We start from the raw sequence: 13799 nt of genomic DNA on the forward strand, positions 1-13799 counted from the left end.
GGTTCTTCTAAGGTTTGTGCCTGGAGGTCACTAACAGGTGTGACTTACGTGATGGCAACTAGGAAAGCGACTTTCAAGGAAAGAAACTGAAATGGATGTGAGCGAAGTGGCTCAAACGGTGGACCCATGAGTCTTGCAGGTACGATGTTAAGGTTCCAGGATGGAACTGGGGGTAACCAAGGTAGGATGACGTGTTTGAGTCCCTCCATGAAAGCCTTTATGACAGGAATTCTAAATAAAGACATATGTTATTTGTTTTGAAGATATGCAGCTGTAGCTGCGAGATGTAGGCGAATGGAAGTGTAGGCAAGATTCGCTTTCTGCAAGTGGAGCAGGAAGCAGACTGATCGATCTTGATCTTCGCCAGAACCCTTGGAATCAGGGGAATGTGAGGAAAAGCGTAGGCATAAATTCCTGACAATGCCATGGAAAACACATTCCCCCAAGAGCCCCGCTGTGGATCCCAACTTGCGAAGAAATGGCATTTCGCATTCTGCAGTGGTGGCGAAGAGATCCAGGTTCGTTTTCCCCCATCGGGCGAAAACCTGATTCAAGACTTCCTGGTCCAATTCCCACTCGTGGCTCGACGACCGTGATCTGCTCGGAGAATCTGCAATGATGCTCTCTATGTCTGGGACATGTTCCGCTCGAAGGTTTATTTTGTGGCTGATAGACCATTCCCAAATGCGCTGAGATTCTCTTGATAAGAGCAGAGACCTGGTTCCTACCGGCTTGTTGCTTTAATGCATGGTCGTTGTGTTGTCCGTCCGGATGAGAACCGAGGAACCTCTTATTTTGGGGAGAAAAGTGCACAGCGCTAGTCGAACACCTTCAATTTGAGGTAATTGATGTGAAAGACTTTCTGATGCAGCTACCATTTGCCTCCTACTTGTAGGTGCTGGAGGAAAGCACCCCATCCTTCGAGAGAAGCGTCTGTAGTTATCACCCAAGGTGCTTGTTGGGGGAAGAAAAGAAAGCCCCTTCGCTAAGTGAGACTTCTGAGTCCACCAAGCTAGAGAGAGCATCATGGGTTTCGTTATCCTGATCATATCGTCGACAGGCCCCATGGATTGTGCCCATTCTAACTGCTGCTGAAGGGGTCTCATTCTTAGACGACAGAAAGGCACCAGAGGAATTCAGGAGGACATCATCCCTAACAGGGACTTGAACAGGCGAACTGAAACGTACTTTCTTTTTTGTAAATGCTTTGCGAGAGAAATGAGCTTTCTCCGTCTGTCCTCTGTAGGGGCTGCCTTGTTGATGGAAGAGTCCAGAACTGCCCCTATAAAAGCTCTTCTCCTTAAGGACTGGAATGCTGATTTTTCGCGATTGACCGTTAGGCCCAGGCTCGTGAACAGCTTGATACAAGCGCTCGTGAACTTCTGCGCCTGAGATCTGGATCTGGCTTTGACCAGCCAATCGTCCAGATACGGGAAGACTTGATGGTTCTGTCTCCTGAGGAAAGCTGCCACTGGAGCCAGGCAATTGGTGAAGATCCTGGGAGCCGACTTCAGGCCGAAGGGCAAGACTGAACTGGTAATGGTCTCCGGCTACTGCAAATCTGAGATATCTTCTGTGGAAGGGATGAATAGGGATATGAAAGTATGCGTCCTGTAAATCGAGGGTGGCCATGAAATCCCCCGAATTTAGAAGGGACAGAATGTCTGATAAGGTGATCATACAGAATGATTGTTTCTTGAGATAAGTGTTGAGATCCCTGAGGTCTAAAATTGGACGGCAACATTTTTGCTTTTTTTGGATTAGGAAGAATCAGGAGTAATAACCCTTTCCTCTCTCCCGATGTGGAACCTTTTCTATAGCTCTCTTGAGAAGCATGGACTCGACCTCCTGCCTGAGTAGATGCAATTGCTTCACCCTTCAAGGAAGGGAAGGCTTCGTAGGGGGGTAGTGCAAGAACTCCAGGGTATGGCTAAACTGTATGAGATTTAGGACCCATTGGTCTGATGTTATCTTCTGCCAATTGTGGAAATAGAGGGAAATCCTTCCCCCTAGTTTTGAACACAAGTGAAGGTTTGTAGCCGGAGACGATAGCAAGTCATTGTCTACTGCCTGCCTCTTTTGGTTGTCTTCCAGCCTTTCCTCTCTGAGAAGCTCTCGATTAATTCACCTGTTGAGGCATCCTCTGTTGGAATTGAGGACTAAAGGAATGGGATATCTATACTGCTGAAACCCTGGTCTATACGATGAGTTTCCACGGCCTAGAGCTCCTTTGAAAGGCTGTCTTTTAAACTGCAGGGTACCCAGGGACCTGGCTGTGTCCGTGTCAGTCTTGATTGACTGAAGCGCATCATCAATGTGCTTCCCAAAAAGAGCTTCACCATCAAAGGGAAGGTCAAGGATCTTGTTTTGGACCTTGGGTCTAAATGAAGTCGCTCAGAGCCAACCTTGTCTTCTGAGAACACCAGAACCTGCCATCTGACGGAAAGCCGTAGTAGCGATGTCCATAATGCAGTCTATGATTTCTGCAGAAGATGTCTCCCCTTTCTGCAAGACTTTCTTGGCTTCTGATTTAGTGTCTTCAGGCAGTTGATCCAAATAGGGCGCAAGGTCAGCCAATATCTGCCTATCGTATCTGCCTAAGATAGCCAGAGAGTTAGAAGCTCGTATAATAAGCGAAGCCATTAATGAAAAACGTTTTCCTATATTGTCTAATCTCCTAACCTCTTTGTCGGGTGGGGCAGAGATTGGTGCTGAAGGGTTCCTTGATCTGCGTTTAGCCGCCTGAGCAATTACTGAGTCGGGTCTGGGATGGCCCTTGAGGTAGGCCGGAGAATCTTCAGGCGCCTTATATTTCTTATCAAGGCGAGGTAGAACTCGGGGGGCCGTGGCCGGGTTCTTCATAACTTTAATGCCCTCATTCCAGATCTAGTCCACAATGGGCATAGATTTAACGCTCTTTTGAAAAGGCTCCTTAAAATCATAGAAAAAACAGTACATATGTTTTGTGGGCATGGGCAACTAAATCTTTTAGCAGCTCTTTCCAGGAGGCTGTGGAAACCGCCGATGTTACCTGGAGGGGAATCTACAGGAACCGGAGAGGGAGAGGACGGAGTGGGAATTTGATAGTCATCCCATTCAGTTATTGCGTCCGGCAATTCTCCTTCCTCTCTATCATCATGATCCTCAGAGGAGGACAAATCCTGCATAGGTATAGAAATTGGTGTTTGTGGCGGTACCTGGGATGTTTGGATTCCTGGATGGACAGGGGTAGAAGGTATAGAGGGTGCAACGTGTTGCTGAACTTCCAAGCCAGCTGGTGGAAACCGCCTTCTATAGCCGTCCAACATAAGCAATGGATCAGCTATGAGTGATCCTAGCAAGGAAACCATCTGCTCCTGATAAGGATACTGGAGGGATTGCGGGTAGTAAGATTGTGGATCATGCTGGGTGTCCTCCTCTAGATCCTAGCACTTGACAGGAAGTTAAGATGGGCTATGAGCAACCCCGAAAGGTCCCTCATTATCTGAGTCCTCTTGTTCCAGCAGATGCGTAGGTACCAAGGCTAGAACTCTACTTGGAGATGTTACCAACGTTGAAAGGAAAGAAGACTTCTTTTGTGCCTTAACCCTCGCCGATGGCAACACAGATGACATCGTCAACGGGGACGTAGTTGGTACACTCGTTGGCATCGTCGACCGTATCAGCGTCTTCGACGGCAGCGCATCGATGGAGAAATTCTCGTCGACGAGGAAAACGACGACGGCAGAGTCAACGTCGACGGTCTGACAGGCGGTAGCATGGATGAAGTAGAGGCAATGGGAGAGGCAACCATGAACGTCGTCAACACGATCGTCGATGAAGAGGGTAACGCCGTAGAGATTGTAGCTGTTGTAGTCGTCAACGACGACGCTGTACAGACACTTTTAGACACCGCCGTCGACGGTGCTCTCATCGACGATGTTGTTGACGGTGTCGTTGTCGTAGGTTTTCCTGTTGGCCTCTTAAAAACCGGTTTCACCACGGGAGGTGGTGTCGGAGGCTCAGAAAAAGCTCTCTTACTGCACTCTGAGGAAACAGATCTCTTTTGAGTGCCTTTTAGAGGAAGCAGAACTTCTGTGAGGAGAACTGGAAGGAATTCCAGGTTTAGAGGACAACTTTTTGATTTCTTGTGGGCCTTTCTAGGAAGATCTTCCGAGTGAGGTTGAGGAGATCTGCCTCTTTTCTGTAGCTTTCTGGAAGAAGTTGTAGATTCCTCAGTGTCAGAGGAAGACACTGGGTTAGATCTGTAGTACAGCTTCTGGAGCAAAATTAGCAGTCTACCCTCCCTGTCTTTGAGGGTTTTGTTAGAGAAGGTCCTGCAGACCTTGCAGTCTTTGGCCACAAGGTCAGGGTAGAGGCAGTAAATACAGTCTCTGTGCGGGTCCTCAGAGTGAAGCCTCTTCTTCCCACAGGTCTTACAGGCTCTGAAAAGGCTTTTCTTCTCTTTATCTGACATGGTGAATTCTTTCCAAATAAGAGTTCAGTTTAGCAAGGTAAGAAGACGACACCTTACTTGCTATAGAAAATTCTTTTTTGGAAGAAAACAGCAAAAATGAACTTCTCTGAAGTGCTGACTGAGCAGAGCTCAATGGAGACTCCCTAGCACGACGTGCGGTAGAAAATCTGAGGGAAGAAGCTCCTCTCAGGAGGGGTCTAGAGGGAGGGGAAGCCTGATTGGCTGGGCCTTGTTTCGGTCCTTTTGCTCATAATGATGAGGATAGGCTACTAAAGTGAAGGCCTTAGGTCTTTTTTCTTTGCAGTAGCCTGAATGTATAGCTGTTTTGATGTACCGGGCCCCCATCTGGACGAGGGGGAAGGATTCAGGCATTTGAATCTATGAAAGTTCCAATACTGGAGAAATACCCTTAACACTTTTCCCTTGGGGAAGACACCAGAGGAGCCAGTCATTTTGTAAATATGTGGGGTGTCCATTTGAGGCTAAATAGAAGGACTTTAAACTGACAGTGCGTGCCAGCTACAGTGAATCTTAAACGTTTTCAGTGCTTGGGATGTATAGGAATACGAAAATATGCATCCTATAGATCCAGGGCTGCCACGTAATCTCTGTGATTGAGGAGATGCAGGATGTCTGAAAAGTCTGCCACGTAAAAGGATTGCTTCCATAGATATTTGTTAAATTTTAAGAGTTCCAAAATGGATCGCCATTCTCCTGATTTCCTTTTTATGTGGGAAAAATTAGAGTAGAAACCCATTCCCTTTTGGGACTTTCTCTACTGCTCCTTTGCTTAACATGGTGAGGGCTTCCTTCTGAAGTAAGTGAAGATGAGGTGGGTGCACTCCCTTTGGTGGAGAGGTAGGCAGTCTTTTGATGAAGTCCAGGGTTTGGCCATATGTGATGAGGTCTAATACCCATCTGTCTGATGTTTTTATACCACCACTGGTGTGAGAGGTGGGACATTTCTGCACCCAACCTGCACTTGGTGGAGGTCATGGTTTTCTGGTACTGTCACTTCCCTGGGGTATCTGCTTTCGCCTAGGCGCTCATTTGTTATACAGGTTATATAGAATTGCAGCTAGTGGGATGGCCTATACTGTTGTTGGTAGGGCTGATATGGTTGAAAGTGCTGGTAACTTCCTCGTCCTCCTCAGAGGACTTTTGTAACCAGCTCTCAAACTAATTCAGCAACATCTACAACACCGTCTACCTTCGGCCAGATCCATAAACGCTCACAAACACCCCATTTCATCGAGATGAGCCCCCAGAAATCTGCCATGACCGCGTGGGCCACCATCACCACGGTGGAAACAGCAGTGATCATGAGCTCCATCCAGTCACGAGCACCAGCTGATCCCAGCACTCCCTACATCAACACCAAAGGATTGGATCCCATCAGCCCAGATTTAACCATGGTATTCAACAACTTCATCAAAACAGCCACTTTCTCAGATTCGTGGTAGCACGCCACAATACTCCCCCTTCTGAAGAAACCCTCAGTGGTCCCAAAGATGCTGGTAAAATACAACTCCTTACCTGCCGTACCCTGCTAAACCAATGGAGAATTTAACAAACTAGCCGACTACCTAAACAAAAATCACCTCCTCGAACCCATCCAATCTGGATCCTGGCACAACCAAAGCATTGAGGCGCCTCACTGCCACCACAGACATCATCCAATTGATCATGAACAAAGGAGACACCTCAGCCCTCAACCTTCTCAACTTATTTGCAGCTTTAAACAGGGTTTCCACCCTATCCTCACGCACTGCCTCTAAGAAGCCAGTATAGGAGGGACCCACCCTCTGTTGGATCTGCTCTTTCCTAACTTGATGCACCCATCACCAAACAACAATGCTCTCTATGTTGACATCATTGACCAAAAGACTTTTGACCTTACAAAATGCAGTAGTCAGACTCACACTCAGAGTCCCATACACATCAGCTAGCACCTCAGATCCTCCAGTGAATTCAAAAACACTGCAGGGATACACACAGAATACACACAGGTGCGGTGCCTCATACCTCAACATCAACTTTGACTCCCCAACCACCTCCTGCTTGCTTACTACTCCCTTATCTGCAGAGCAGGCGGTTGCAATTCCTCATACCTTGCCAGAAACTGCCGCTCCCCGTGTATCACAGTCCCCTCCTCGGTCCTTGAGTTCTGCAGGAAACTAAAGACCTGGTTCTTTGCCTTGTCCAGAGGTCTTGCCAGCACAGTGTTCTCATTTCGATCTAGGATAACCTCTCGGGTGAAACAAGCACTCTTCAAATAATCATATCATATTTAATATATGTAACCCTCTCCACATTTATTTTTTGATCTAGCGGTGTAATATTGAAATTAAAGGCCAGAGAATGGCGGTGTAAAAGAATAAAAACACTCAATAAAATATTTTTCATAAAAAATTAAGAACATATTTGGAAAACTAAACCCTGGACTGTCAACCATTTACATGATGTGGATGCAGCTATTGTAGGAAGTTATCGGAGGTTAAGAAAGCAGATGTATTTCATTTCCACAGTTAATTTGTGTATGGAGTAACTGCAGATTTTGGTGTATAGATAATAGAAAAATGCTAAATATTACTAACCATTGATTTTTTTCCATTTCTTGGCATCGAAGATTCGGAGGTCCTGGTCACCATCCTTGCTCTCAAGGTAGAGAATATCACCAAGGGACAAAACTAGTTCCAGCAAATTAACAAAGCCCAGCTGCTTCAGAGGTATTTCCTCTTCAAAAATAGCCTACAAGAGAGTTAGACATGGTATTACAATAAATATTTTTTCTACAAAGTTCTAAAGGAAAATATAGCTAGAGGGTTGGATTGTTTGGAAAAAGAAATACCTGAGAAAGCTGGAAAAAGCACAAGAAAGAGAGAAGACCAGAAAGAGAGGAGAGACAGTTTAAGCATTACTTTGATAGTCAGAAGAGGCAGCTGTGAAATGGCATAATTGCTAGGCTATCTAGGCATAATGGCTAGGCAAATAGTTTTGAGTAATAGCAATCAGAAAACATGGAAAGTTAAAGACAATATAGGATTAGTATGAAGATGAGAGAAAAAAAAAGAACAAAGTGAAGAGACTATAACATGCTGATGGAATAAGGTAGTTACCTGAAGGATGCTGTCCAGAATGCTGAAAACTGGCACTAAGCTGGAGTTATGGGACAAGGAATTAGCCAGAAAAACCTGGCGTCAATGATGAGACCTGGAAGTAACAAGTGTTCCATTCCAGAGGATGGAAACCAGGGGTTGGGCAGGTAAGAAGGGTGGGATGTGGCGATCCAAGCAAGCAGATACTAGGTCAGAATTAATGGACTGAAGAAAGGGTTAGGACTGACAGGCACCAGAGGTCAAAGTTGTAAACTCTGCATTCAGGTACGTGTCTGCTTTGCCAAAAATCAGAGGTGTGACACTCTTATTTGATTAAAGCTGATGCAAATTGGTAGAATTGCCAATTGGGCCTGATGAAATCTGCAAATGAGCAACAATATTCTCCTTTATGTGCCAGGACACAGTGACTGTGTCTCCGACGCAAAGCTGTGATGGTTAAGGTCCATGATGACAAGTAGCAAGCAGGACAAGTAGGGTGACTGAGGCACAGATATCAGAAAACCACCACAAGAAGTTGTCGATAGTGTGAGTGGGAATGAGAGACAGCAAGAGAGAGAACATGAGATAAAATGAGATCAGAGAATGTGAGAGGCAAGAGAAAATACTATAAAGATAACAACTACTGCTTTGTGCTGTTTGGTAAGGAGGGTATGTGAAGGACCAGAGGACTATGGCACTAGACGCATGTGGCCTGCAAGCAGCACAAAGGCCCGGCCGCATTGCAATAGAGGACAGACTCCAGTATGGGTTACTGATGTGACTGCAAGAACAATGAAGTTTAGAGTTGCCTTTTGGTCTCTTAGTTGGTGGAACTGGGTATGTGCATCTGACTTAAGGGACACATGGCTGCATATGGGCAGTTGTCAAGTGTGTGGCAGCTCTAAGATGGAAGTATTAGAACCAATGTCAATACATCAGCAACCAGGAGTCTAACATAATATGGGTTCAGCAGGCCACCAAACAGGATGTCTTAATTCTGTCTTTCGGGTATTGTAAAGCATTACTTCTCTTCTCACAAGTCAATTGCTTCATCTTGAGCATTCGTTGGTGTTCATTCACCCTCAGGAAGTCATCATGGGCAAATAAAAGGTAGAAAGACACCTTAAGGTGCAGCCATTTTTATTTTTTACAGTTTCATATAATACAATTTTGGCCCATGGCATTTAAAGAGCACTTTACATTAGAACCAGATTACACATCTGTTTAAAGGCACTAAGAAATTAACCGATTTTCCCTAAATCGCAGGCTGTTGAACCGATGTAGCACTCAAACATGGTACCCCAGTTCCACGGCTGGCCGCTCTGGCTGTTAGGCAACCACTTGTCCACTGATTGATGCACTGATAATGTATGCAAGTCATAGTGGGTGAAGGTGGAGATGAAGGATAAGGTTTTCCAAGTATGTTGACTTGGCACTCTCTAAAGTTAAGGACTGCATGCAAAGAAATGCTGATAATGCGAATGATTTGCCGTAGTCTTATTTCCTTTCCTTAATTTGTGGAGCAACACTATCAACTTAACTTTCATTGTTCAGCTGTTTGGCTAGATCCAGAGCTGAGTATTTAAGGTAGGTTAGGTGAAAGTATGCACAGGATAATGTGAAGCGACACAAGGCTGATATGGTCACATTTATCAGGGGATGACGGGGCAAAAGGAATGCAATCATTGGAAAACCTATAGGTCGCCACTATAAATGCCACTGGTTTTGTCAATTATAATTTTTTTAAACTTCGGTTACCTAGAATTTATAACCAAATATTGGTCTTCACCTAAAGAATATGGAATGCCTACAGACAAAGAGTGAACTTTCACCAAACACATGTACCACCTATTAAATAAATTGCCTCTTTAGTTGGTAGATATTTAGTTCTACTCTTTTATATCAAGAAATAGCCACAGAAATGGCAGAAAAAAGAAGGTGGAGCTTGTAGATGATTTGCAATCCCCTTATTATTTGGAAGCGATTAAAAGTTAGAACTGTTGGCTCTGTACTCGAAGTAAGAGAAGAGTTGAGAGAAAGCACCCATCATTTCTGTGACAGCGCGAACAGAAGTAACTAAAATCCCCTAAGTCAATGGACTGCTTAAACCTTTTACTACAATCACTGATTTCAGATCTTTTAGAAATTTATTGAAGTGCAGCTTGAACTAGTTCACCTGCTATGTTCATACCTGTAAGTCCTTCCCACTGAGGTTTACTGTTTGTTCATTTGCCAAAATGGAAACCTACAGATTCATTTCTCAAAGAAGAGTCCACAATTTTGCATCAAATGATCCCCTCATAGGAGTTCTAAGAATTGCTCGATTATTAAATGCCTCCTCACGCAACGAAAATCTAGTGCATAACCTCCTCTGCAACTACATGAAAGGCTACACAGGGATGTATACAATATCCGTTAAGATAACTGCCATGAATGCATATTTATCCATGGCGGCAATCTTTCAATACAAATGTAATATTTTTATGAATCCTGTTCAAAGATTGCCAGTGTGTATATATGCACGTTTTTGGTGGTAACGCTTGAATGGAATTTCTTCAAATACAGACTCATTTCTAGGTTGCCACCTGTTGACAATGCAGCAGAAGTTTAAAAACAAAAACGCTGAGGGGTAGCAACAGACGAGCTAGGACACCAACTCAGATCAAAGTGAGCAGGGGAAGCAGCACATGGAAGAGATACCAAGAAAACACATGCACTCTCATGGAGTACTGAAACAAAAAAAATTACAGTTCTCTGAATGCACACAATGGCAGAAGTGGAAGAAAGTCAAACAATCAGAACACTGGGCAGAAATGCTTGTGGGTGGGACAAACACATGAAGAGAGGAAGGACATTAATCAAGTGGATTTAACTGAGATACACAACAAACCCATCCAATTATAAGTAAGGGATGGCCCATAGAACAATCTAAGTATAGTATATATCAGGTATCTGAAGCACATCTGCTTACAGACAGCTGTCCTTAGCAGTAAACAAGCAAGCAAGAAACAAACATCCTCATACATGATGTGCCACTTGAAAGACAGCTGGAGAAAAGGAGGACCATAATGAGATAAGATGCAAGATTGACAAAACAGTGACGGAGAAGCCAAAGCACTGGACAGAACAAACCTGGAATTCCAAAGGCAGCTTGTTAACTAGTAAGCCATCATCATGCTGGGCAGCAACCTAAGGGAACAAGAAAGCTTAGTTGTTAAAATGTATTAATTGATTTTACATTTTCTTGTTACAGTAAACAGAAGGTAGGGCAATAAATTGCATATTTTAATTTATTTAAATCTTTTAAAATATTACTACACAGTGAATCCCTTGGGACGACATTAGATGTGGTAGAATGTGAGGTTGAAATTTGGTGCAAGGGTTCCATGAGGGATGGTTGGAGGAGATGACGTGCTGGTGGCTGCCTACTATGAAGAGACATATACCCATATTTTCTGGTGCAGCATCGTCTTTTAAAAAATCTTTAAACACTCTCAACTCACAGGGCTCCAGAAGAGGAAACATCAATGCATTTTTTTATAAACCATCATCAAATTAAGAGTACTGCTGTTTCCTACTGCATTCAGAAGCCGTTGCTCAGATAGAAATGTGTATAAATCACTCATTTCAGTGTCTTTTTCACTTGCTTTTTTGTAGGACAAACTGAAAAAATCCCTTACAAAAATAAACAGTCTGTTAGCTCCAGAACTCCTGCCAGTCCAGATGGAAACCTGTCCATTCCCCCATAGGAATTTACATACTCTCACTCTCAATAACAGTGGAGTAATATAATAACCCTAAAGGACCCAGTGGGTAGCACAGCATGTATCAATAGAACTGAAAGCATACATACCACTACTCTATTTGTTGGTTTCTCAGCAAAGCCAGTTCTGTGGTCAACCTTTCCCAACCCACATTTTCCACAACTAAATGTAAACATCTAAATGCTGCATCTGCTTAGAAACAGGTTTCCGTCAATCATGGCCCTATATGATACAATAATGCTGATATGCTGAACAGTTACGGCAGACCAGACAACACCTCTAGTTCATACATCTGTCTCTTGAGCATAGACAACTTTGAAAACTCCATTCACCAAAAGACTCATAATGTGGGAAGTTGTCTTACCACAATTCATTGAAAAAGTATCTGTCTACCCTGAACACTATACAAAGTGCAGTTCTAGCCACTTTTCACACACATGTGCAGCCTTAAATAAGCTTTTATTCCAGACACTGTATGCAGCCCAGCAGGTATAATCCATAATTTATTTAATTCAATCATCACCCCACTATGTCTACCTCACTTCCCCATCTGCCTATCTGGCCTGATCATGACCTCTTTTCACTCAAAATCATGCTAACTCTGTGTAGGAGGCTGGCCTTCTATGAAGTGTGCAAAACTGGGCACACTGTACAGGGGGACCAGGCAACCACACTTTGGTTTCCACAGGTAAAAATTAGACCACCCAATCCTCCAAATTTTAAGGTAGCTGTTCGGCCAGTTAGGCTAATCCAGGAGATGTGCTAAGCGTTTGTTGTACTCACCAATCCAATCATGTACCACACACACTCAATGAATAACTCAAGACCAGAATTTATTAAAAAGAAAAAACTTCAGACTTTTATAGGATTTTTTAGACCAAGATCTTTAAGATATGTTAAGTACTTATTGAGATATGACTTTTCAAAGTTTTAATAAAGTTAGTCTTTCTATGCATAATTACACACCATAGGAATTAATAAGCAGTGACTTTTAAAAATGCATTAAAAACCGTACTCTTAGGTTACCAGTCTCTTCTTATGCATGATGGTCGAAGTAGTCGGTGGGCACACTGTGCGAGCTGGAGAGCCTTCCAACCCCACTGTTCAAAAGGAGAACAACCTACTCCCTTTTGTGGCACTTCCCTGTAGGCAAACAGCAGGAAAGGAAGTAGGATATCCCATCTCCTTCTGAATTTATCAGGGAGTCCTCAAATCATGCCTTTTAGGGTCTGGTTGAACCTTTCTACCAGCCCACTGGTTTGAGGATGGTATGGTGTAGTGAATTTATAAGTCACTCCACATTCCTGCCACATATGTTTTAAGTATGCAGACATTAAGTTTGACCCCCTGTCTGATACTACCTTCCTTAAGGAACCCAACCCTGGTAACAACACCCAGGAGGGCTCTTGTAACTGCAGGTATAGTGACTGTCCTAAGGGGGATAGCCTCAGGATACCTAGTGGCATGATAGGCTACATTAACATCTAGAAGACCTAGTTCCACCTTCCCCTCAAGAACTGGGGAGGAAGGAAGGCCATTGGGTCAAAACAAGGGTGACCAGAACTACCAGTGGTGGGGGGAGATCAAAAGAAAGAGGCCAAAAAGCCCCCCAAGGGAAAGATGGGAGCCAGGGTAAACACAACAAAGAGTCTTCTGCAGGCCCCCAAAAATCTGCACAGGAGGGTGGGCCCAGAGACTACTCACAGTCCAGGGGTGGGTACAAAGGGAAACACTTTGACCCCAGCAAGGCTTGGTGCCAAGCTTGTAGAACCAAAGGGCACCAAACCGGAGACTCTGGCTGTAAAAACAAAAAGAATGCCTCTAGTCAACCTGCAGTAAATGCAGTTGGCAATATCCAGATGTGGTCAGAGGTGTGGCCTGACCATGCCAGTGTCCCCACAGAGGCAACATTAGTCACTGAGGGTGTGGTAGATTTATCCTGTGCTGCCTGGCCAAGTACCAAGTAACATGAATAAACACAAGCAACACCCTGTGAGTAATTGGGAGAAAACAGAAGCCTTGAGGGATACAGGGGCTAGTATCACCATGGTATCTCAGCACCTGGTTCCCTCAACTCAGTTCCTGGTAAGGAGGTCTTATCCTATCACCAGTGCTGACAATGAGACCAAGTTCCACCCCATGACTATGGTAAACTTTGAATGGGGAGGAGTAGTAGGGCAGAAAGAAGTGGTTATGTCCTCATCCATCCCTGTAGATTGCCTACTTGGTAATGACCTGGAGCATTCCCCCTGGGCTGAGGTACAGCTAAAGACCCATGCAGCAATGCTTGGGATCCCTGAGTGGGCTTGTGTCAAGACTAGGGCACAGAACAAGCTTCAGAGAGAAAAAGGAGAGCTGGATCTTTAAATAGTGGACCAGCCTCCCAAGAGAAAAGGCAAGAAGACTGGGGAACTAGCTTCAAAACAGATCCCAAGACAGGACCTCTCTTCTCAGGAGGAGGAGTCACCCACCTTAGAGGGA

General features: G+C 44.4%; 1 protein-coding gene across 3 annotated transcripts in view; it reads right to left on the bottom strand.

The window, feature by feature from the left end:
* The window catches only part of TDRD5 (tudor domain containing 5), a 1060335-nt gene that overhangs the window by 720652 nt on the left and 325884 nt on the right, over positions 1-13799 (bottom strand). For all 3 annotated transcript variants that reach the window (XM_069232097.1, XM_069232096.1, XM_069232098.1), the window contains exons 6-7: positions 10687-10743; positions 7054-7207 (exon numbers count right to left, since the gene is read on the bottom strand). In XM_069232097.1, the coding sequence (XP_069088198.1) occupies positions 7054-7207; positions 10687-10743 (211 nt within the window). The remainder of the gene's footprint in view (positions 1-7053; positions 7208-10686; positions 10744-13799) is intronic.

Source organism: Pleurodeles waltl, chromosome 4_2 (assembly GCF_031143425.1).
Source record: "Pleurodeles waltl isolate 20211129_DDA chromosome 4_2, aPleWal1.hap1.20221129, whole genome shotgun sequence".
Taxonomy (NCBI): domain Eukaryota; kingdom Metazoa; phylum Chordata; class Amphibia; order Caudata; family Salamandridae; genus Pleurodeles; species Pleurodeles waltl.